A 20,370-nucleotide genomic window follows, 5' to 3' on the forward strand; every position below is an offset into this window, starting at 1 on the left:
ACTGGCAGAAAGCTGGGCCTGGGTGAACTTGCACCCTCCCAGAGGAATGGCCTCCAGAGGCTTGAAGTTCCTCCTCTCATTCTGCATGCACTTCCTGAGGCTGAGCTGCCCACAGTCAAGCTGGGGTCTAGCACCATCCAGCAGTTTCTCAAGATGACATTCTCAGATCACAGCACAGGAGAACAATAGGCTACTTGTTAAAATACTAATTCATGGGCCCCACCCCAGAGCTACTGAAGCCAAAGCCTGAGGGTAAAGCCCAAGCTTCTTACCAAGCTCTTTGGGTGGTAAAAAAAGTGCCTGAAGAAACGACTCTTTTCTGGATGCAGTGGCCCAAGGAGGACAGGACATAGGCAGGCAGACACAGTGCCCTGTGTCTCAAGACACCTGTTTATTGGGGACACAACTCTGCGACAGGGATGACAGGAATCGTACCAAAAATAGCGACGTCTACAGGGCCCCTGAAGGGGCTAGAAGGGTGCAGTGCCCCCCACCCCCACCCATTGTACAAAAATAAACTCTCGCCTATGGACCAGCAAAGACTGGCAGAGCTGCCCCTCAGCAGGAACACTCCTCTCTGCCAGCCCTGGGACCCGGTTCTTTGATCCTCACCCCTGCCACTGCTAAGGCACTGTGACTCTCCCCTGGGCTGGGTGGGTGTCGCCCGCCCACCGTCCTCACGCTCTCTGCCCCTCCACCTCTGGTCCGCCCGGGGCTGGGATATGGGTCCCACGCTGCCCGCTGCTGGCTGCTCTACCCAACTACCTCTACCGCTGCCCCGCTCCGGCGGGGGAAACTAAGCTACCGGCCCCCTAAGAGGGCTCCCTACCTTTCTTGGCCCCCTAGCCCAGCCTCTCCGGATCTCAACAGCCCGGGGCCCTCCTCCCCTTCCTGCGGAGGAGTGGGAGGGGTCTCTCCTGACGGTGCTCGGGCATAGGGCGGGGATGCATCGGCCTGGGGCGCCCTGCGGCCCCGAGCCCTGCGGCTGTGGTGCACTTGTAGGTGCAAGGCCATGAGCTCGGGGGCTCCAGTGGCGAAGGGACAGAAGAGGCATCGGTGGAGGGCACCCCCTGGCCCAGCCTCGCCTCCTGGCCCTGCCCGCAGGGACAGGTCCAGGGGCTCGGCCTCACCGCCTCGCCCGTTGCGCAGGGTCCTCCCGGGGCTGGCGGGCTTCCGACGGGACCCCGGCGCGCCGCCACTCGCGGGAGGCCGGGGGCTCGCTCTGCCCTCTACCCAGGTCGCAGGCTGCGGAGCCGGCTTGGCTCCGGACGACTGGCCCGAACCCCGCTGGGAAGGGGGCGGCGGCTCTGGGGGTGGCCCGGGGCCGGCTCCACTCTTCTGCTCCCGGTGGTGGCGCTGCAGGTGATACTTGAGCGAGCCGGACTGGGTGCCCGCGTAGTCGCAGTGCGGACACTTGTAGGGGCGCTCTCCTGGAGAGGAGGGGTGCGATGATGCCAGAGTCACGATCATTGCCCGCCCCTAACCGCATTTCACTCCACGGACAGGCCTTTGGGCCAGGCCAAAAAAAACACTGCCTCACCCACCCTTCTGATTTGAATTAAGAGGTGTTTCTCGTAGCTCTCACCCGCACCCCTCACCCCGCTTCCTGACCTCAGCCCCCTCCCCATCCCGGAGGTTGCCCCCTCACCTGTGTGCACTCGCAGGTGCACTTTGAGGTGATGCGCTGAGCGGAAGGATTTTCCACAAAAGGGGCAATCCTTGCCGGTGGCCCCCCGGCCCCCTTCAGGCCGGGCCCCTCCAACTAACAGCCCATTCTCTTCTGCAATACACGCATTAAAAGAAGTCAGAGGGACCCGTTGCCCTAACTCTAGTAGGTCCATGCGCCCCCATACCCACCCACAGGGCTGCTTCCCCTCCCAGCCCAGGAGGAAACCAAATGTTTGCGGGAACCTGAGAGGTTCGAACTAGCTCTGAGTTGGACTGTGCCCTCAAAGGGTCGTAAAGCCTCTACGGGGGGAAAACCGAGAAATGAGAGGCAGGTCCTTTGTAAAAGGAGGGGGCAGGAGGGCAGTGGCGGCGTCAGAGCGGGCCACAACGTGGAACCCCTTAGAGGAGATCCTTACGTACCCTGCGTGGCGGTGGACCTCGCCTGGGCCCCTGCGGCAGGCGCAGAGTGCCCCGGGGCCTCGCCTGGGCGCGGGGGCAGGGAAGCCAGAGGGCCCACCGCCCTGCTCCGGGCCCAGGTCTCTTCTTCTGCCTCCACCACCTCCTCTTCCTCGTCTGGCTCCTCGGTGCGGTGCCGGCGAGCCCGGGCTGGGAGAGCAGAGGGCAGGGGACGGAAGCTTCCAAAGCTGCGGCCAGCCCCGGGCTCAGCGCCCTCACCGTTGGGCCGCGCCTCGCCGGCTCGCAGGCTCAGGTAGCCCAGGAGGCTCGGAGGCTCACGGCGCTCAGCCGGGGTGGGCGCCGGGGCCAAGAGGAGCGCAGGGCCCAGAGGCTCATAGGCAAGTAGACCCAGGTCAGGAGGCTGGGGGGCCCGGGCAGGCCCGGAACCAGGCCCCGGAGCACGCAGTGGGCCCAGCTTGCTGGCGTGCACTTTCATGTGGTTCTTCAGGAACCAGGGCTCCTTGAAGCAGCGGCCACAAACAGGACATGCATGATCGAAGGAGGCCTTGTGCTTGCGCATGTGACCCTTGAGAAACCAGGACTGCGTGAAGCTCTGGCCACACACTTGACAGCGGAACTCCGGAGGCGCGGGGGGCTCCTCGGGAGCAGCAGGAGCGGGGGCGGGGGTTGCCTCACTTTCAGGCTCCGGCTCTGGCTCAGGGACCGATCTAGGTTCAGGCTGGGGTGGAGGCTGGGGCTGGGGCGCAGCCGAGGCGGCCGCCAGGGGGCGTTCGGGAGCTCCGTGGGCCGTCAGGCTGTGGTGCAGCAGCTCCTCCTCCTGGCTGGAGCCGAAACTACACAGGCCGCACTTCCAGGGCCTGTGCAGAATGTGCAGGTGGCGTTCGCGCTCCGCCGCGGTGCGAAATTTGCCTTTGCAGAAGGGGCAACGGAAGGCGGACGACGAAGGAGCCTGGGGCCGCGCCAGGCCCTCGGTGGCTGGGGTGGCCTGCAGGCCCCCTGAGCTTCGAGGTCTCCCCAGCCGGGCCTCCCGCAGTAGAGCGCGCTCCTCCAACTCCAGCAACAGGCGCGCCGCGGGGCTTCGCGGGCGCTCGGGCTGGTGCGTGCGCAGGTGTGAGCGCAGCAGCGCCCGCTGCGCCGCACGGTGGCCGCAGTGCGGGCACTGGAAGGCCTGGGCGCCTGGGTGCGCCCGCAGGTGCAAAGCCAGGATAGAGTTGAAGCGGAAGCGCTTCCCGCATACAGGGCAGGGGAAGCGCCGTTCGCCTGCGCGACTTTCAGACCAGCCCACTGCTCCCATCCCTGGAGACCCGGCGCTCACGCCTGGCCCGTTGGAGTAGCGCTGCAGATCCAGTTCGCCGTCGAAAGCCGGGGGCGACGGCGCTAGGTGGCCGACCGGGGCGCGGGGACGTGAGCCCTGTGGAGAAAGATGTGAACAGAGCGAAGGGTGGAGAAGGGAGAGCCGTGGGGCAGACATGGACATGGAGAGCCAGAGGAACCCAAGAGAGGGTGGATCGGGGCCTGAACCAAGAACACCGGGGGCCCCACCCACTCACCTCGAGGAAGTTGGGGGATGAATGGGAACTGAGCTTTTGGGACCACGGAAATAACTTAATAATGGGAGGCCAGAGAGACAGAAAAAGAGGTAAGGAGGGGAGGAAGTATAGTTGCAGGTACTTGTAGGTTCAGGCCAGAGCCTCACTCACCTCCATGGACCCCCTTCACATTCTTTGGTTCTGAGGAGTGTACGGAAGAGGAGGGGGAAAAGCTGCTAGTGAAGGCAACAGGTGCTGAAGAGCTAAAGCAAGAGAGACAGATTTGGAGCAAAGGATGAGCCCTGATTTTCAGCAGTGGAAAAAGTCACCCCTAACCCCAGCCTCTTCCAGAGAGCCCCAAGCTCTTAGCACCCTGGAATCTATCCCTTCTCCTCCCTTACATCCTGAGACAGGAGGAGGCTGCTGTCTTCAAAACTTGTACTACTTTATTTGTCCACAAGGCTCCCTGATAACCCAGATTTCTTCCCCCCAAATTATTCATTTTAAATGCCTTATCCAGAACAACCATCACCACCACCACCACCACCACGCCCCCCACCCAAGTCTCTGCCACCCTGGTGGTGGAAGAGACCATCACAGTATACTCTTCTCTCATTTAAACTGGGCTGTGCAGTGGAAAAAGCAAATGGGGTCGGCTTGCCATGCTCCTCAGCTATCCAAGTGGGACCAGTTGCTCTCAGACCCCTAACTGACCAGCCAGCCAAACATTCTTGCAGGCTCCATAGTTCTTCCTTCTGCCTTTATCCTGTCTTTCTGTCTTTCCCCCTTATTCTTCCTCCCTCCGCCTGGATTCCTGATCCATTCATTTCCATTCATTACAGAGACTCATTCATGCATGGGAGAGAAACACCTCCCAGCAGCAGAGTCTGGAGACAGACAGAGGGGGAGGGGCATGAAGGGGGAGAGAGCCAGAGGGAAAGGGAATGAAGAGAGAGTTGGGGGAGGAGTGGAAGTTAAGAGGCGCTGCTGGCCTCGGGAAGGGGTTAAAAACTGCAAATACCGGATAGAATTCATCCCCTCGTTTCAAACCTTGGAGCCTGCAGTTTGACGGGGCACCTCAGCCCCTTTGTCCAGGGCTGTTCCGAGGTAGGCTTTCCTCCTCTCTGCAGGGGAGAGGCTCCCTCACACAAGAGGAGGATTACACTGGCTCTGAGCTCAAGAGGCTGGAGTGAGGGACGGGGGGCGGGGCTGGGCCATCTGCACAGATAGGGGCTCAGCACATGCTCTGAGCTGAAAAGGGTTAAAATCCTCCAGGCTACAATTCCCTGGGCCTGGGATGTGCAGAGCTCCAGTTCTGAGGAAGGAGAAGAGCACTGAGAGGAAGAGGACTTGGGGGTGGGGGTGGGGGGCGAGGATCTCCTGATTCTAAGCTGCAGAGGAGGTTAGCATTAGGACTTAGAAGCAACCTCAGAATTAAGATTCATGGAAATAGGCCTAGAAGAATGACCAGAAGTCATCTAGTCTGTCTTTCTTGCTTACATATAGAACTGTATGTGGTCAAAGCTAGACAAATGTGGACCTTACCTGAATTCTTTTTTTTTTTTTTTTTGGCTTGAGACAGAATGTTTGAGGTATAAAGAACCTCCTTACAATAGGCATTATGGAACTGAAATTGGTTACAGAGAAAGAAAAGGATTCAGCATTATTTTGCTTAAGGAATTGTAACAGAAGAGAACTGAGCTAGGGTCAGCCCTGCAAAGAAAAAAGGCTCTGGAGACCCAAGGATGCTTTAATTTTTGACGTTTAGTAGATGGGACAAGACGCTATGAAGGGTCAGGTACCTGTTACATGTGGAATCTGGGTGATGGGAATTTTATTAACAGGAGATTAATTAACAAAATGTCTTTGTCCAAGGTCACTAAACAACCTCCACCACAACTTTTAATATCTTTATTTCTGCAGCTCCAAATTAAGGCATCCACTCTCATCTTCTGGATCCTCCAAATAAGCCCCTTTCCTGAGACCAAGAGCCTTGTTGAGTTCATTAAGTAATATAATGAAAGATGAATTAGTGTAGGACTGAGGGGGTACACAAGACTATTGTGGGCCCAGTCAGATCATTAATAGCCCTGCAACCTTCAGTAAATCACTTAACTTCCCAGTTTACTCATTTGTAAAATAAGGGGGTTAGACTAATTTATACTGATGGTCCCCTCCAGTTCAAAAGTTTTGTGGTTCTGAGTCATAGGACTCTTCTGGACCCCAGAGAGATGTTGAAACAAATGGTCATTCCTTCAGTACCATGGAGAGTGCAGTGGGCTACCAGAGGAGCCTCTTTGGCCACCTCCATACCATAGAGCAATCAAGTGCTAGAGGGGCCACATTTGCCATTTTAGCACCTCACATAAGGCAATGAGAAAGGCCAGAGGATTTTTAAAAATTCTTATCTGGAAACCGTAGAGGGGGAAAAAGAAACCAGTGGTACCAGAGGGATTATTTTGGCCTTTTGGATGTCACTGAAAATAGACAGATGTAACAGAAAATAGATGTAACTAGAAGAATTTTAATTAGCTATAAGGAGTGTTCTGACAGTTACAGTTTGTACATCCTGGAATGAGTTACTGAGGCATCATATTTGGGTCCATCACATTCTGTTGCTCTCCTGGGGATTCCCGGAACATCCTGGTGTACAGCCAATCTGGTATATTCAGAGGAAGCAGATGGTGGGGGAGGAGGGGGAGGAGGCTGGGAATACTGCATGGTCATAGCTGACTAACCTATGGGCACATACTCTGATTCTGAGAAGATTCTAGGGCCCTTAAAACTGCCTATAGGATAGTAAACAAAATACCTCATGGGAGGCTGATCTCATACCAAGGCAAGTAGAGTAGGAATTGGGCAAAGCTTCCTCCCAAAAACAAAACAAAACCACTGCTTTGCACATAGCAGTTTTCCAGGACGGAAAGGCAGTGATATACAAGAAAGCTCAAAGTGAAGCTGAATTCCCAAGCAGAAAGTTTCCCCAGAGGGTAGCCTCAAATCAACAAAACCCACTGAGAGACCCTCCTAGACTCAGTCAAGATCTCCAGAATCATCTCCTCACCAAAGAGGTCCCAAGAACCTGATCCCACAAGTTTTTCTCAGTAGGAGAAAGCACTGACAGAGCCCCAGAGCCCCAGATTTTATGAACTGACCTGGAACCCAGATCACGCATGCATTGCCCGTGGGCAATAATCAGAGTTTTCTATAGTCAGGCCCTAAACACCAACCACGAGACTTAGCCAGGCAGTAGCACTGACCTACTTCCCACCCTCAGTGGGAATCAAGGGTTATTTTGCCCTTATTTGGGTTCTACAGGGATGTAGGGCCAGGGATAGGGATCCAAAATCTTTCCAAAGCAATAGGCCAACTCCTTTTATGTGCTAGGAGACCTGGTGGGAAAGGGGGTGTGGATCATCAAACCTTACTGAGTAGGGAAGGATGGAAGGGTTGGTTAGAAGACTCTTAGAAACAACAGGGACAAGTACATAGATGCATCTGCTGTCTGGAGGACCATGAAGATTCAAACTTTCTGTTTCAAAAGCTTTTAGGGTCAAAGTGTAAGGGGCAACGGTTCAGGACTTGAAGTTTTGGGCCTGAAGGACAGTGACTAGGTCTCTGTCTCTGGTCATCTCTAATACTCGATGTTTTTCCCTCTGAGAATTTTTACACCTTCCAAATCCTCTAACAATTATGATTAATGCTGTACTAGATGGAGTTCAAAGGGAACTCCTTAAGTGGTCTAGAGTCAAGACCACCTTTATCACATGGACACGCCACTAGTTCACTTTTAGGGCCTCCTTCCCATGGTCCTCTGAACTGCACCGCTCAGGTGGTCCCCCCCAAAACTGACCTCATAGCACAGCCTGCCCACCTTTTAGACTGAGTTCTTGGTAAAGCCTCCTTTCTTCCATCCTCACTACCCTGAGTGGGGGGCTACAGACCTCAGTTGTGGGTTTCAAATGGACAGCAAGAGGTGAGAGGGAGGTACACCTGCTCACCTACAGCCACCCCACCATGGTGAATCTTATCCCAGAGGCATGTCCCAAGTTGACCCCTCTTCTGAAAGTTCTGAAGGACCTGGATCTGGGGGAGGGGCATGCAGCCCGCCCTAAGCCCCCTTAGCTGGAGCTGACCCTAGAAAGGTCAGAGTCTCAGCACCCATATGAACCTCAGTTCTCAGATTAGGGGGTGGGGAGTGGGTAGGAAAGACTCTGGGAAAATCTCCCTCCCAGAAGCAGGTTGGCAAGTAGGGCAAGACCTTTGATCTTGCACAAGAGGTTCTTCTAGCAGCACCCCGGGCCCCTCCCGGGGAAGATAAACCAGAAGGATGATGGGGGACAGGGTTGGGAGACTGGGAGGCCAAGGCTCAGCTACCCGGGCCCGGAGAACAAAAGCTGAGTTGCAGCCGCCTCCGCCGCTGCCGCCGGCCGAGCTCTTTGTGACACTTTGTTTGGGACGCAGAGAGGGAAGCACCCCCCCATCCTCTCCCCTCCCCCATCCCCCGCTCCCGGAGAGTTTGGGTCCCTTCCCCCTCCTCCTCCATCAGCCCTACCTGGGCCGGGGGGCACTCATCCACTCTGGTTCCCAGTTCGGCCGCCCGGCACCCCCAGGCCCCTCGCGCCCTGCCTTCGGGCCCCTACAAAGACGACCGCCCCCCCCCACCCCCGCTGGCCTTTCCCCTTTGGTGTCCGCTTTCCCGACTCCCCCACCTGCCCCCCCTCCTTCGAGGCCCCCCTAGCTCTCCGGGCTTCCGTGGCCGCCGCCCCCACCCCGCCCCCCCAGGAGCTCTGGGCGAAGTTTGCTTGGGGCCGAGCCGGCGCCCCTCCCCCGCCCCCGCCCCCTGCACCTGCTCCGAGCCCGGCGCGCGGAGCGGGGCCCCCCCTCCGGGAGGGGGGGCGGGGGCCGGGGGCGGGGGCCGGGTGGCGGAGGGGGGGCCGGGAGTGGGGGGAGCGGCTACTCACGAGCCCCGGGCGGGCGGCGGCGGAGCGGGCGGCGGCGGCGGCGGCGGCGGCGGGCGGCGGGCCGGCGGCGCGGGCGTCAGCGTTACGTGGGGCCGGGGGAGATGCGCCGGGCCCCGGCCCCCCCGCCCCCGGCCCGGCCCCCGCCCCCTCCCCGGTCCCCCGCCCCCGGCCCCGGCCCGCATTGTGTGCGGCGGGAGGCGGCCCGGCCATTAGCATGCGGGGGGCGGCGCGGCGGGGCTGGGAGCCGCACGGGAGCGGGAGCGGGAGCGGGGCTGTGGCTCCGGGGACTGGGAGCAGGGGACCCCGGGAGCCGCGAGAGGCGGCCGCCAGGGGCGGGGTGCGGGCCGTTTGGAGACTGGGGGCGCTGTCGGAGGAGGGGGGGGAACGGGGGTGGGGCGCACGGATGATTCCAACAGGAGACTGGAAGAGATTTTGAAAGGTCATCTCGTCCTTCCCCCAGCCTCCAAGCAGGACTGCCCCTCCCACCCTAAACCCGGACATACCAGGGAAGGAGCTGGCTCTGCCGCTCTTTCTGCCCCAACATGCACAGACTCGGGAAGTTCTTCCTGGGGTTTTATCTCAAAGCCTCTCCCTTACAATTTCTGTCTCTCTTTTGGGGGAGGAGGAGGGGCGATTATAGAGATAGTTAATGTCGGCGCCGTGTAAGAAACATTAAAGTTACTCTTCGGTCCTTTCTGTTCTTGATAAACAATTCCTGCTCCTTCCTCTCGAATTCTGTTTTTCCATTCCTTAAGTCACTTTAATGGCTCTTCAATACAACAGATATTTACTGAGTGCTTACTAAGTACCAAGCACTACGCTCAGTGCCGTGGGGGATGAACACAGCAGGGGAATGTGGTACTCTCCCTCGAGGAGATTGTAATCTGCACAGGGACTACAAATTTGTAAACTGGATACTTAGATTTGATCAATATTTCACTGAATGCCTGATCACATATTTAATAGTATACAATCCTTCCAATAACACTTCTATAATTAGTCTGCATTTACAGGTAAGGAAAATGAGGCTAGTCCCTTTCCACTGGCCTACCAGCTAAGGGATACTCAGTGCAAGCCCAACATCTCACATTCTGTCAGGCCATCGCCACAAAATAAAATTAACGTACATAAGGATAGAGGAGAGAGTAGACACAACAGTTCTCAGGATCCCTTTAAATGTGATTCTCACTGCCCAGGAAAGAAGAGTGGGCACAGTGTTCCAGTGAGTTGGCGCAGCACTGAACAGGGCAGAAGTGGCTCACACAGAAAGCCACTTGCCTCCCAGGACCCTGCCTCCTAGTTCTAACTCCTGGGGTCTTCTGGCTCAGTCTTTGGTCTTTAATTAATAATAGCCATTCATATTTATTGAGCATGTATGTGCCAGGTGCTGGATTGAATTGGTTCATATGCATTTTCTCTTTTAATACTTAAGGCAACCCCTTGAGATTGGTATTAATTTGCCTTTAATGATAAGAAAACAGAGATTAAGTAACTTGCCCAAGGTCACCTGGGTTGCTCTGGGATTTCAACATAGATCTGGTTGCCTCAAGAAGTCAGGCTCGCACCAAGGTGGGCTTTTCCTACTTTTGATCTACAGAATATATATTTGGGCCCAGGTGATTCTGCTTCTTTATTGCTGTTCAGTAGCTAAGTTGTGTCCAACTCTTTTCGACCCCAGGAACTGCAGCACACCAGGCCTCCCTGGCGTGTAGAAATAAATGACCCCAGTTTAGCTTCTGAATAAGTGCTGTAATATATGGGCATCAGGTACATCAGTACAAACTAATCAGCATCATTAATGGTTATTATGTACCCACTCTGAGTCAACAATCCTTCCCAGTCATATTACTGTCTGCCTTTTTTCACTCAGTTTCAACAAACTGAGGTTCAAATTGGTAGAATAATGTATCCAAGGCCACACAGCTGGGAAAGTGTCAGAGCTTGCCTGGCTGCAAGGCAACGTCTGTCCCTCAAAAATATTAATTGTTGCAATAGTGTCCTTTCCAAGACTGACCATTTAAGGACCATCTTCTAACATGTCTAACTACAGGTTATCACTGAGTCAAAAACAATCCCTACTATAAATAGAGCTCTCCATCCACTTAGTCAGTGCCCAATCCAGAGTAAATCCTTCAAGAAAGGAATGGGAGAGGAGAAATTGTCCAGAAAGTGAGAGATAAGAAGCCAGGTCTTGGCTGGTGTTGGGACAAACCTTCAAGTGGTAATGATGGGACTAATCCAGAGAGTGAGGTGGGATTTCCCTACAGAATGGCAAGTAATTTAAGGAGGAAGCCCCCTAAAAAAGGAAACATTAGATGGAAATGGGACATTGGAGCCCAGGGTGATAGTATCCATGTCAATAAGGTGAGTGATCAGAAGAGGCACCAAGGATGGGCAGAGACGGGATCAACAGGAAATGGGAACAGAATGAGATAGGGCGAGGTATCTAGTAGAGTGAACTGAGGCTGGTGTCTACCCACCGCCACTCCCTGGATCCATAGGCCCTCATAGGGACCTTTGCCCCACCACACCTCAGCCCTGAGAGCCTGTCTCTGCCAGGACAAGTTTGTCGTCTGCTCTGAGCTACCAGGAGCCCCGCCAGGAGCTCCAGGCCCGATTGGGACCCATCCCTTTGGAGCAGCTGCTTCAGACTAGGTAGGTATAAGGACTCTAAGCCTCAACTTCCTGGATATTGAAAGCAGGCAGAGGGGCAGCTGAAAAGAGATGTTGCTGTATGTCCTGTCTTCTGATGAGTATCATAATGCATTGTCCCCAGGCTAGAAATCACGGAGCTCTAGTGATCAAGGGAACCATGGAGGACAGAGCCGGTCAGCAAGAGAGACCTAGCCTTCGTCTGGAAAAGCTACAGCACTGGGCCAGGCACAGGCAGAGTGGGCGCCTCCTGGTGCTGGCGGTGAGACCAAGCTGCCCCACCCCACCCCTCAGCATGTTCACATGTCCCCCCAGTTCAGTCCTACACATGTTTTGTAAGCACCTATCAAGTGCCTGAAACTGTGCTAGGCTCTGAGTGGGAGGAGGGTGGAGGAAATATAAAACAAACAAGGCAAGACCCTTAATCTCCAAGTAGATTCTCCATATGGGGAAAACACATAGGCAAGTAACTGAACTACAGCATGAGGCAGAAAAAATTAAAAGATATCTCCTTCTCCTTATGGCCCTTGGTTGACTACTCTCTGGCACTATGCATTCCTCCCAATTGCTGATCTCTAGAAGAGCCAAGGATTGGGAGGAAGGGAGTTCCTGAGTTTCCCTTCAACTACACTGCATCTGGCCTCCAGGTGAGCCAGCTGTGGCTGGCAGTGGCTGTGCTGCCCTTTGCTGTCTCAGTAGCCTGCCTGAACTCTGCTTGTCACATGACCACAGCACTGCCACTTGGGCCTGGCATACTGGTAAGAACTACCCCGTGGGAGGGTAGAAGGAAGGGCCCCTCCCTAACAAGCCAGACCTCACCACTTGCCTTTCTCATCATTCAGGGTCTCCTCACTGGGATTGTTACCCTTGAGCTGCGCAGAGCACCCCGTCTCTGGAAGGTGAGAAGGGAAAAGAATGTAGTACTATTCTCCCACCCCCTAAAACACACACACACACACACACATCTCAGTCTAGGAAGTGAATTTCTGTTGACTAATTGTGTCAGCTCTCTGCCTGTGACTGGCCTAAAACCCTGAGAGGGGAAAATAAGAAAGTTAAAGGGCTGATGGTCTTGTTTGGAGGTGGAGGAATAGGAGCTGAGTTTTGTTTTCAGCTAGGCTACAGGTGGGGCTTCAGGTTCCAATGAGTCCCCTAGGCTGGCAGGACTCAACTGGCTCACTGGCAGGTGCGCGCCATGATGATATTCAACACCTTTAATCTGATCTCGGGCTTCATCGCATTGGTGGTCGAGGTGACGAAGACAGCCTTGATGTCTGCCCCAACTGTCTCCTCCCAGGTACAAGTGAATAAAGGAGAATGTGGGAGGATGCGGAGGCAAGAGGAGGGGAAAGGACAAGGGCAGATAGGTGCAGGGTCCCCTGCAGCACACCCTCAGCCCCATCTACCTACAGCTAGCCGGCTTGCTGATGCTGGAGCTCAGCGCTGAGGCCTTCACCCTAGGGGGAGTGCTGGTCTCAGCATACGCCCTGTTCCTGCTGAGCCAGAGGAAGCCAAGATGCTGCAGAAGCCAGAGTCTGCGCTACCAGGAGCTACAGGAGGTATTGAGGGCAGGGAGGAAGCAGAGAGCTAGAAGCTCATTTTTTCACTGGCTATCCTGGTCAATGGAACTTAAGAGAAAATGGGGCTGGGCAGGCGGGGTTGCTAAACTGAAACTTATTAGTTTTCTGGCTTTGGACATGTCTCTCCTAGTGGGGCTAGGAGACTCAGACCGTAAAGCAGTGCAGGAGACCCCGGTTCGATCCCTGGGTTGGGAAGATCCCCTGGAGAAGGAAATGGCAACCCATTCCAGTATTCTTGCCTGGAAAATTCCATGGACTGAGGAGCCTGGTAGGCTACAGTCCATGGGGTCGCAAAGAGTCAGACACACTGACTGACTTCACTTTCACTTTCTCCTAGTGATGGGTAAGAGGAAACTGAGTATCTAAATGGTTGGGGCTAGAAATGTGGGAGAGCTTTAGGAATGTGACTAAATATTGGAAGGACTATGGGAACATGAGGGGAAAAAATGGGAGATGAGGAAGCTGCATCTCTTTGGGATTCCTCCTTTCTCACACTTTAAGTTTGCTCACCTCACAACTGTCTGGTTTTCAGGGCCTCTCAGAGTTGGAGGAAGTTCCTGAGTTGGAGACTGGTCCCACAGTGGCTAGCACAGCAAAGAGAACAAATGAGTGAGCTGGCAAGTGGAAGCAGACATGTGCTGCTCTCCTACCCGACGGGGAACATTCTCCAGACTCTCCTGCACCGCATCCCCCTGAACTCAAATTAGATGGAGTCCCCTGAGACATACATGAAGTCCAGTGGAGTGCCTTCAATCTTCACTCTGACTAGGCCCCTTGCTTTACCCTTCCCTGCTGGGGAAAGCAATAACTAGACTGAGTCTTTCATCACCTCACAGCCCTGAGAATCTGACTGCCTGCAAGATAAGATATCTTTAAACTAACTTTCAGCTAGATCCATTTCCTCCTTTCCATTCTTACCCACTGCCTCCCCAGCTTCACATCTGCCTCATCTCACTGTTTCCAAGATTTCCACCTTTCACAATCCCATTCACTCCAAACCCGGGTTCCCGTACACGCCCACTCTGAAATCAATTCACTACTGGTGCTTTCGTTCTCTCGCTTCGATCTGGTGCCTTTCTACTATAGCGGAAACTACAAATCCCAGAATGCCTCGCCGCCCCGTGGCCTGCTGGGAAATAAAGAGCCTTCCCGTCTGTGGTGGGGGCGCTGTGCATCTGCTGAATGACGCGAGGCGCTGGAAATCTGGGCCTAGACGAGCGTTTCCTCGGACGCGACCACTGGCCCCGCGTGCAGGGAGGAGCTGGGCGGGCAGTTCTACGCGGGGGCGCACCACCCCAACCTCGGTAACTGAGAACTGACTGGGGTTCTACATTCCTCCATCTGGTAGCTTTGGAGACCGGCTGGGGTTGAGGGCTGCCCCTCGGCAGAACTGGGGTTTCCCAGATGCTGTGGGCGCGCCCCCTCCCACAGTGCCCAGGTCCAAAGTCCTGAGACTTGGAGCGCGCGCGAGAAAGGGGTTGGAGATGATGAGTCAGAAGCCCAGGGCCCTTCTCATCCCCCTCCCCCGGGGCCTAGGCGCCTGAGGAGGACGGACTGGCTGGGCAGACGGGGTGGACAGGGCAGGAGGAGGGAGGGACACGGCGACCCAACCTAAGGTTTTCCCGCCTCTTGTGAGCTAGCCGGTGTAACGATCCCGCGTTGCCGCCACCCTTTCTCTCCAAGGCGGGAGCGGGACTGCGCAGGCTCAGCCTCTCGGCAGCCCTGCCGACCTTTGATCCCAGCTGCGGCGCGCTTGCTGAAGCTCTGGTTGTGCTCAGCCCCCACCGTTTATGACCTTTGCAAGTGTGCAAAGATGGCAAGTTCAGGTGGGCTTGAGAAAAGCCCAGGAAAATGAGGGCACCCAGTAGCACCAACCGGACAGCTTGCTAGCCGCTAGAGAAACTAGAAATTGACCAGAGCTGCAATACTAAGAAAACTCACCCCAAATTCACATAGTGCCGGGATGGGTGTGCGCCTCACATTCATTTTTGTTCCCACTTGAGAAGGCTGCTTCTCCAGGCTTAACCAAGCCCACGCACCAGTGAGGAAAGAGCGCAGCCTGGCTGCATTGCCCTGACATTGCCGTGGCGCCAGCTGTTTGTGACACCTTGGGAGTGGTAATAGTTGCCCTATGACAAGATTGTGTGAGTATTAGTGGGTGGGGACAGTTCTGGGATTAGGCTCTGGAATGAGAAAACAAAATCTCCCCCCGCCCCCACGCCCAGTCTAAATGCCGAAATAATGGAGAGCTCATCTGTGAAGCACTCACAATAATTTTCCTCAAAATCAGAAGGTGGTGGTAGCTGAAGAAGCTAGGAATAAAAGTCAACAATTCATTCTTAACTGTCTTCCACGTAGGAGCAACAAGTTTTAGTGATATGATCAGATATCTAGGAATTGCATTTTAGTTCTTGGAAAAGTTCAGTTACCATGCAGATGAACCTTGTATCAGGTTAGGCTAGGTTATGCTGTGGTAACAATGCCAAAATCTCAATGGTCTAAAACCATGAAGGTTTACTCTCTGGCAGGGTGCTCTGCTCCTTGTAAACTATTCAGGTACCCAAGTCCATGGAGCACCACCATTTTGAGTTCCTACCATGTCACCATGAGACTAATCCCCCCTCCCCCCATCTCCAGCCCCTTCCCAAGTTGGGAAGTAAACATGAAGAATTGTTCAGGTTCTTAAATGCTTCTGCGTCAAAGGGATACATATCGCTTTCACACACACTTCATTGACAAAAACAAGTCATATAGCCACACCCAACTTCAGGATGGTTAGAAGGGCAATCTTCATATGCCTGAAAGGGGAGTAGACATAGTTCACTGAAAGAAGAGGAGGTAATCATTTGCAAGGATTCTTGAACAACTAAACAGTGGGAATTCATCCATTCCAGCAGTTATACCTGTATCTACTTCTCTGGTTTTGATACATGAACCACTAAAATGAAGTTCTTTTTTTTGGTCCATGTCACATGCCTCACAGGATTTTAGTTCCCTGACCAGGGATGGAACCCATGCCCCCTACAGTTGGAGACATGAAGTTCCAACCACTAGACTTCCAGGGAAGTCCATAAAATGAAGTTCTTAATAGAAACTTAATAGTTCCCCCTGCCCAGAATAATAAGATTGGGAGTCAGAAAATCTAGACTCTGGTTTTGATGTGTAAGTTTGGGCAAATCAGACCTCTCTGGAATGCATTTTGCTTAAATGGAGATTATAATATTTACCCTCTCTACCTTACTGGAGTACTAAGGCTCAAATAAATCACACATGAGAAAAAGAAAAAAAAAACTTTATAAAGCACTTCAGAGGTTGAAAATAAATTGCCTATAGAGATGAGAAATAGTGTAAATGAGTGAAGCAGATTAGGCATGAGTTAATAGGGAGAGATGGGAACTATGGCAAACTAGAGAGCCCACATTCTGTTTAAAGACTAACCCTACTCAACTCTACCCAATTATTGCCATGTGGGACTGTGGGCTTAGTATTGCCATTGTTCCAATTTTTCTATAATAGTCAGAAATTCTGACTTTTTAAATGTAAAATCTTCTGATTTTAAAATGTTAACAACTGATTTTCTTAAAACAGTACCAGATTTGGCCCATAGTCCTTCAATTATTATGTCTCCTTTATATACACATATGGTAGAAATTTAGAGTTTAGATGTGCAATATGGTTCTTGTAGGCCATCAAAGCCTTTTATAAAATTCAAGAGTCCTGTAGAGATTTAACATTAGGTTCTCAAAGCCATTTTTTAAGAATCATATCCCTCTCATATTGGTTTTCTGGGAGGGGTATTTTGCCCCAACAAGGATTATTTGGCAATTTTTGGGAGTGACAGCTTCACGGGTGGCAAAGAGTATGTAACCAAAAGAGAATTAAGAGGATAAATTGGAAGATCAGAGATTTAGTCCCAGTGCTACTGTTGCCCCTTTCCCGTGCATTGTCCTCTGCCAGCTGCAAGTGAAGACTGTGAGACTTGTCCTGTGGTCCTTGTTATATCCCCACCCCTTCTCGGCCTACTGCCTACTGACAGAGTTCCTAGCTGCTCCATGAAAGCATTCTGCTTTGCTGCAATGCTTCCCAGCAACCATTGTATCTGTCCCTTCATTAGTTTGGCAGCCGCTATAAAAGTCACTCATGTTTTACTTGAATTGCTGCGCATTGGAACTTCACAGAAAGAAGTGACTATGACAAGATTCCTGCTGACGTCAGTTTTAAAGGCCTTGACCCCATCCCCTACTTTAAGCATTTAAGAAATATGTGGCTTCATATGTGGCTGAATTCTGAGGTGGTTGGGAAATTCTCCATGTTGATGAATTTTACCCTGATTTTTTTTGAAATTCAGTCATTTATTCTGACCTCAAATACATGATTGCAGACAACAGACATTTCCCAAATGAGGTATCAGCTTTTGCAGATGGCTCAGGTTTTGTGTCTTAGGCTGTGTCCTCTGCTGCCATCTTGTGGCCTCTTTGCTGCCCGGGGTCGAGGTCTCACAAAGGGCCTTCTTCCCTCCAGGTAATGGCGTGTGTCAGTGGCTTGTGGCTTCGTTGGAGAAGGAGTCTCTGCTCACTGTGGGGTATGTGCCAAATCCCTCCCCTGCTATGAGTCCACCGGGGCCGTGACACACGCCAAGCGCGTAGCAAATAGGCTGGAGGCACAGGGCCCTTCTGGGTCATTCCCAGCCCTTGGGCCTCCATGTGTTATGCAATCCTGGACTCAAGCCAGAAAATCAGTAAACTCAACTACCCAGGAGTAATCGGAGCTGACCTAGCTTGCTTGGACCAGTGAATGCCCTGCAGCCTCTCTCTACTCACCGTCAGGGCTGAGATATCGTTTATCTTAGTGAGAAGAGATGATTACCCCATCAGGATTTTGTTTTACTGTCCAGGCCCATTTTGGTTTGCTCTGTGTACACACCGTTCCTTCTTGGCTTGTCCAGCCAGTGCTGCTTCAAGTTCGATGTTTAATTGCTGGATTGAGCAGGACAGTGGCAGTGGGTGTCACTGTTAGGCAGTGTTTCCTATAAGGATGACAGGATCTGAGCACTGTAGTGATCAGAGGTCCATGTCCAGGGCACAGGGAATCTAGGAGACTGCCCTTGTAGCTGGGCTATTGGTGACTGAGCAGCAAGTGACTCGTTCTGGAGGAAAGGCAGGAAAACTTCGAGTTGGTGCTATTTTCTTTCATTATAATAGTGTGTTTAAAACCTTCCAAGAGTTAAAGTATTAATAAATGTATAGAACTGTCCCCTAGCTGTTTGCCCTTCCTGTATATTTTACACATGTTTGGCTTTTTATGGAAGGTCCAGACTCTACCAGGCCCTCCTTATCCCTAACTGCAGAATTGGAGGAGGAGACAAAGGAGGAAGGGGACGAAAAACAGTTGCCTGTAGTTCGTTTTAATATGCTTTCCCATGTATAAAAATTTAGGGGAGTCTGGTGCTCTGTGATGACCTGGAGGAATAGGATGGGGGAAGGGGAGGAAGGCTGGGGAGGGAAGGTATCTATGTATCTATAATTGCAGCTGATTTGCATTGCTGTATGGCAGAAGCACACATATACAGTTGTGTTTTTACACAGCACGGTAAAAAACTTTTTTAAATTAAATTTAAAAATAGAAAAAAAAAAATTCAGGGGAAGGGCCTCCTGTATAATTTCCTAGGCTATTAAACCAGTATGTGTTGCTTTATAACTCAGATGCTGTTTACTTAATGGGAGTTGTCTTCTGTTTCTTTTGGTTTTCCTTCTTTGACTATATTTTTTCAGCTTATTTTAATTATATTTTGTGGTTCATGTTATTCCTTTTTATTTTTTATAAAATTTTTTAAAAACTTATTTATTTCTGGCTGCTCTGGGTCTTCATTGGTGCACATGGGTTTTCTCTAGTGTGGCTAGCGGAGGCTACTCTTTAGTTATGTTGTGCAGGCTTCTCATTGCCATGGCTTCTCTTGTTGCAGAGATGGGCTCTAGGGTATGCAGGCTTCAGTCGTTGTGGTACATGGGCTTCGTTGCCCCGTGGCATGTGGGATCTTCTCAGACCAGAGATTGAACAGTGTCCCAGGTTTGGCAGGCAGATTCTTAAGCACTGGACCATCTGGTAAGTCCTATATGTTATTCTTGATTCTACTTATGATCTGAATCTTTGGTTTATTTTTCTTCTCAGAAACTTTTCCTGTGTTCAATCCAGAGTGAATGAGTTTTTTTTGTTGACTCTTGTCTATTTTTCCTTGCCTTTTAAAGTTTTGTTTATAAAGTATTTTTCTACAAGTCCAAGCTCCTCAGATAGAGGAGCTTTGCTTCTTTATAATTCTGTGCTCACTTTATGTATAAAGAAACTGCTATGTATCCACTCTCGTGCTTTAGACAAAATGAGAGGACTCAACGTCATGGCATAAGAGAAACAGGACTGATGTCTTTGTAAATCTCACAGATAATTATGAGGAAGAGAAACTATTGTTAGTGAGACCAAGATGTGAAGCTGGGTCCAGTGGTGTCCTATTATAGAGAGGCAGAGAGTCTGGTTTTCAAGCAAAAGAGAGAAATGGAACATCTTTCTAAAGATGAGCTGCTTTGAAGTTAGTCTCAACCTCTGGGTAATGTTTGAGGTGTTTTGTGCAGTGCACTTCTGTACAGTTAAGTTGTTGAAGTGAGTTTGCAAGTATCAACCAAATGGCTGGAATGTTGTTGTTCAGTTTCTAAGTCATGTCCAACTGTTTGTGACCCCATGGACTGTAGCACATGAGGCTTCTCTGTCTTTCACCGTCTCCGGGAGCTTGCTCAAACTAATGTCCATTGAGTCAGTGATGCCATCCAACCTTCTCATCCTCTCCTCCTGCCTTCAATCTTTCCCAGCATCAGGGTCTTTTCTAATGAGTCAGCTCTTTGCATCAGATAGCCAAAGTATTGGAGCTTCAGTTTCAGCATGAATCCTTCCAATGAATATTCAGGACTGATTTCCTTTAGGATTGACTGGTTGGATTTCCTTGCTGTCCAAGGGACTCTCAACAGGCTTCTCCAACACCACAACATCAGACTTTATTTTCACCACCAGACACATCCACAGCTGGGCATTGTTTCTGCTTTGGCTCAACCTCTTCATTCCTTCTGGAGCTATTTCTCTGCTCTATTCCAGTAGCATATTGTACACCTACCGACCTGGGGAGTTCATCTTTCAGTGTCATATCTTTTTGCATTTTTGTACTGTTCATGGGGTTCTCAAGGCAAGAATGCTGAAGTGGTTTGCCATTCTCTTCTCCAGTAATGGTTGGAATAGATGACCTTTAATTTATTCTCCAACATTAAGATTTGGTTTCTCAGCAGTGATGGTTTTGTTTTTTGTTTTGTTTTTTGACTGCTGTGCATCTTCATTGCTGCACATGGGCTTTCTCTGCTTGCGGAGAGTGGGGGCTACTCTGTAGTTATGGTGTGTGGGCTTCTCATTGAGATGGCTTCCCTTGTGAAACACAGGCTCTAGGGTGCTCAGGCTTCAGTAGTTGCAGCTTGCAAGCTCCAGAGCACAGTCTCAATACTTGTGGCGCACAGGCTTAATTGCCCC

The 20,370-nt window shown here is 51.9% G+C and overlaps 2 protein-coding genes across 7 annotated transcripts; one reads left to right on the plus strand and one right to left on the minus strand.

Annotated features, from left to right (window-relative positions):
- Nucleotides 1-371: 371 nt before the first annotated feature.
- On the minus strand, nucleotides 372-18,269 carry ZNF219 (zinc finger protein 219). 4 transcript variants are annotated; one of them, XM_061157695.1, is made up of 5 exons: nucleotides 14,752-18,269; nucleotides 3,786-3,877; nucleotides 2,089-3,496; nucleotides 1,649-1,780; nucleotides 372-1,430 (listed from the first exon to the last, which is right to left on the minus strand). In XM_061157695.1, exons 2-5 carry the CDS (start codon nucleotides 3,789-3,791, stop codon nucleotides 826-828), a joined length of 2,151 nt encoding a protein of 716 aa, XP_061013678.1. In that variant the 5' UTR covers nucleotides 3,792-3,877; nucleotides 14,752-18,269; the 3' UTR covers nucleotides 372-825. The 4 variants fall into 4 exon arrangements, with proteins under 4 accessions (XP_061013678.1, XP_061013677.1, XP_061013676.1 ...); XM_061157694.1 differs by lacking the exon at nucleotides 14,752-18,269 and adding an exon at nucleotides 9,082-9,173; XM_061157693.1 differs by lacking the exon at nucleotides 14,752-18,269 and adding an exon at nucleotides 8,579-8,632.
- TMEM253 (transmembrane protein 253) lies at nucleotides 11,077-13,964 on the plus strand. 3 transcript variants are annotated; one of them, XM_061157714.1, is made up of 7 exons: nucleotides 11,077-11,233; nucleotides 11,355-11,492; nucleotides 11,878-11,988; nucleotides 12,073-12,129; nucleotides 12,417-12,533; nucleotides 12,643-12,789; nucleotides 13,343-13,964. In XM_061157714.1, exons 2-7 carry the CDS (start codon nucleotides 11,391-11,393, stop codon nucleotides 13,421-13,423), a joined length of 615 nt encoding a protein of 204 aa, XP_061013697.1. In that variant the 5' UTR covers nucleotides 11,077-11,233; nucleotides 11,355-11,390; the 3' UTR covers nucleotides 13,424-13,964. The 3 variants fall into 3 exon arrangements, with proteins under 3 accessions (XP_061013697.1, XP_061013698.1, XP_061013699.1); XM_061157715.1 differs by having other exon boundaries at nucleotides 12,417-12,527; XM_061157716.1 differs by lacking the exon at nucleotides 12,417-12,533.
- Nucleotides 18,270-20,370: the final 2,101 nt, after the last annotated feature.

The sequence above is a fragment of the Dama dama genome, chromosome 12, assembly GCF_033118175.1.
Source record: "Dama dama isolate Ldn47 chromosome 12, ASM3311817v1, whole genome shotgun sequence".
Classification (NCBI taxonomy): Eukaryota; Metazoa; Chordata; class Mammalia; order Artiodactyla; family Cervidae; genus Dama; species Dama dama.

Excerpts from the sequence above, each read along its gene's own strand:
- ZNF219 (XM_061157695.1), bottom strand. Across the intron at positions 1,781-2,088 it reads GAGGTCCACCGCCACGCAGG|AAGAGAATGGGCTGTTAGTT; the intron begins GTACGTAAGGAT and ends CGTGTATTGCAG. Across the intron at positions 1,431-1,648 it reads GCACCTGCGAGTGCACACAG|GAGAGCGCCCCTACAAGTGT; the intron begins GTGAGGGGGCAA and ends CCTCCTCTCCAG.
- TMEM253 (XM_061157714.1), top strand. The coding sequence starts at position 11,391 with ATGGAGGACAGAGCCGGTCAGCAAGAGAGACCTAGCCTTCGTCTGGAA. Across the intron at positions 11,493-11,877 it reads GGCGCCTCCTGGTGCTGGCG|GTGAGCCAGCTGTGGCTGGC; the intron begins GTGAGACCAAGC and ends TCTGGCCTCCAG. Across the intron at positions 12,790-13,342 it reads GCTACCAGGAGCTACAGGAG|GGCCTCTCAGAGTTGGAGGA; the intron begins GTATTGAGGGCA and ends TCTGGTTTTCAG.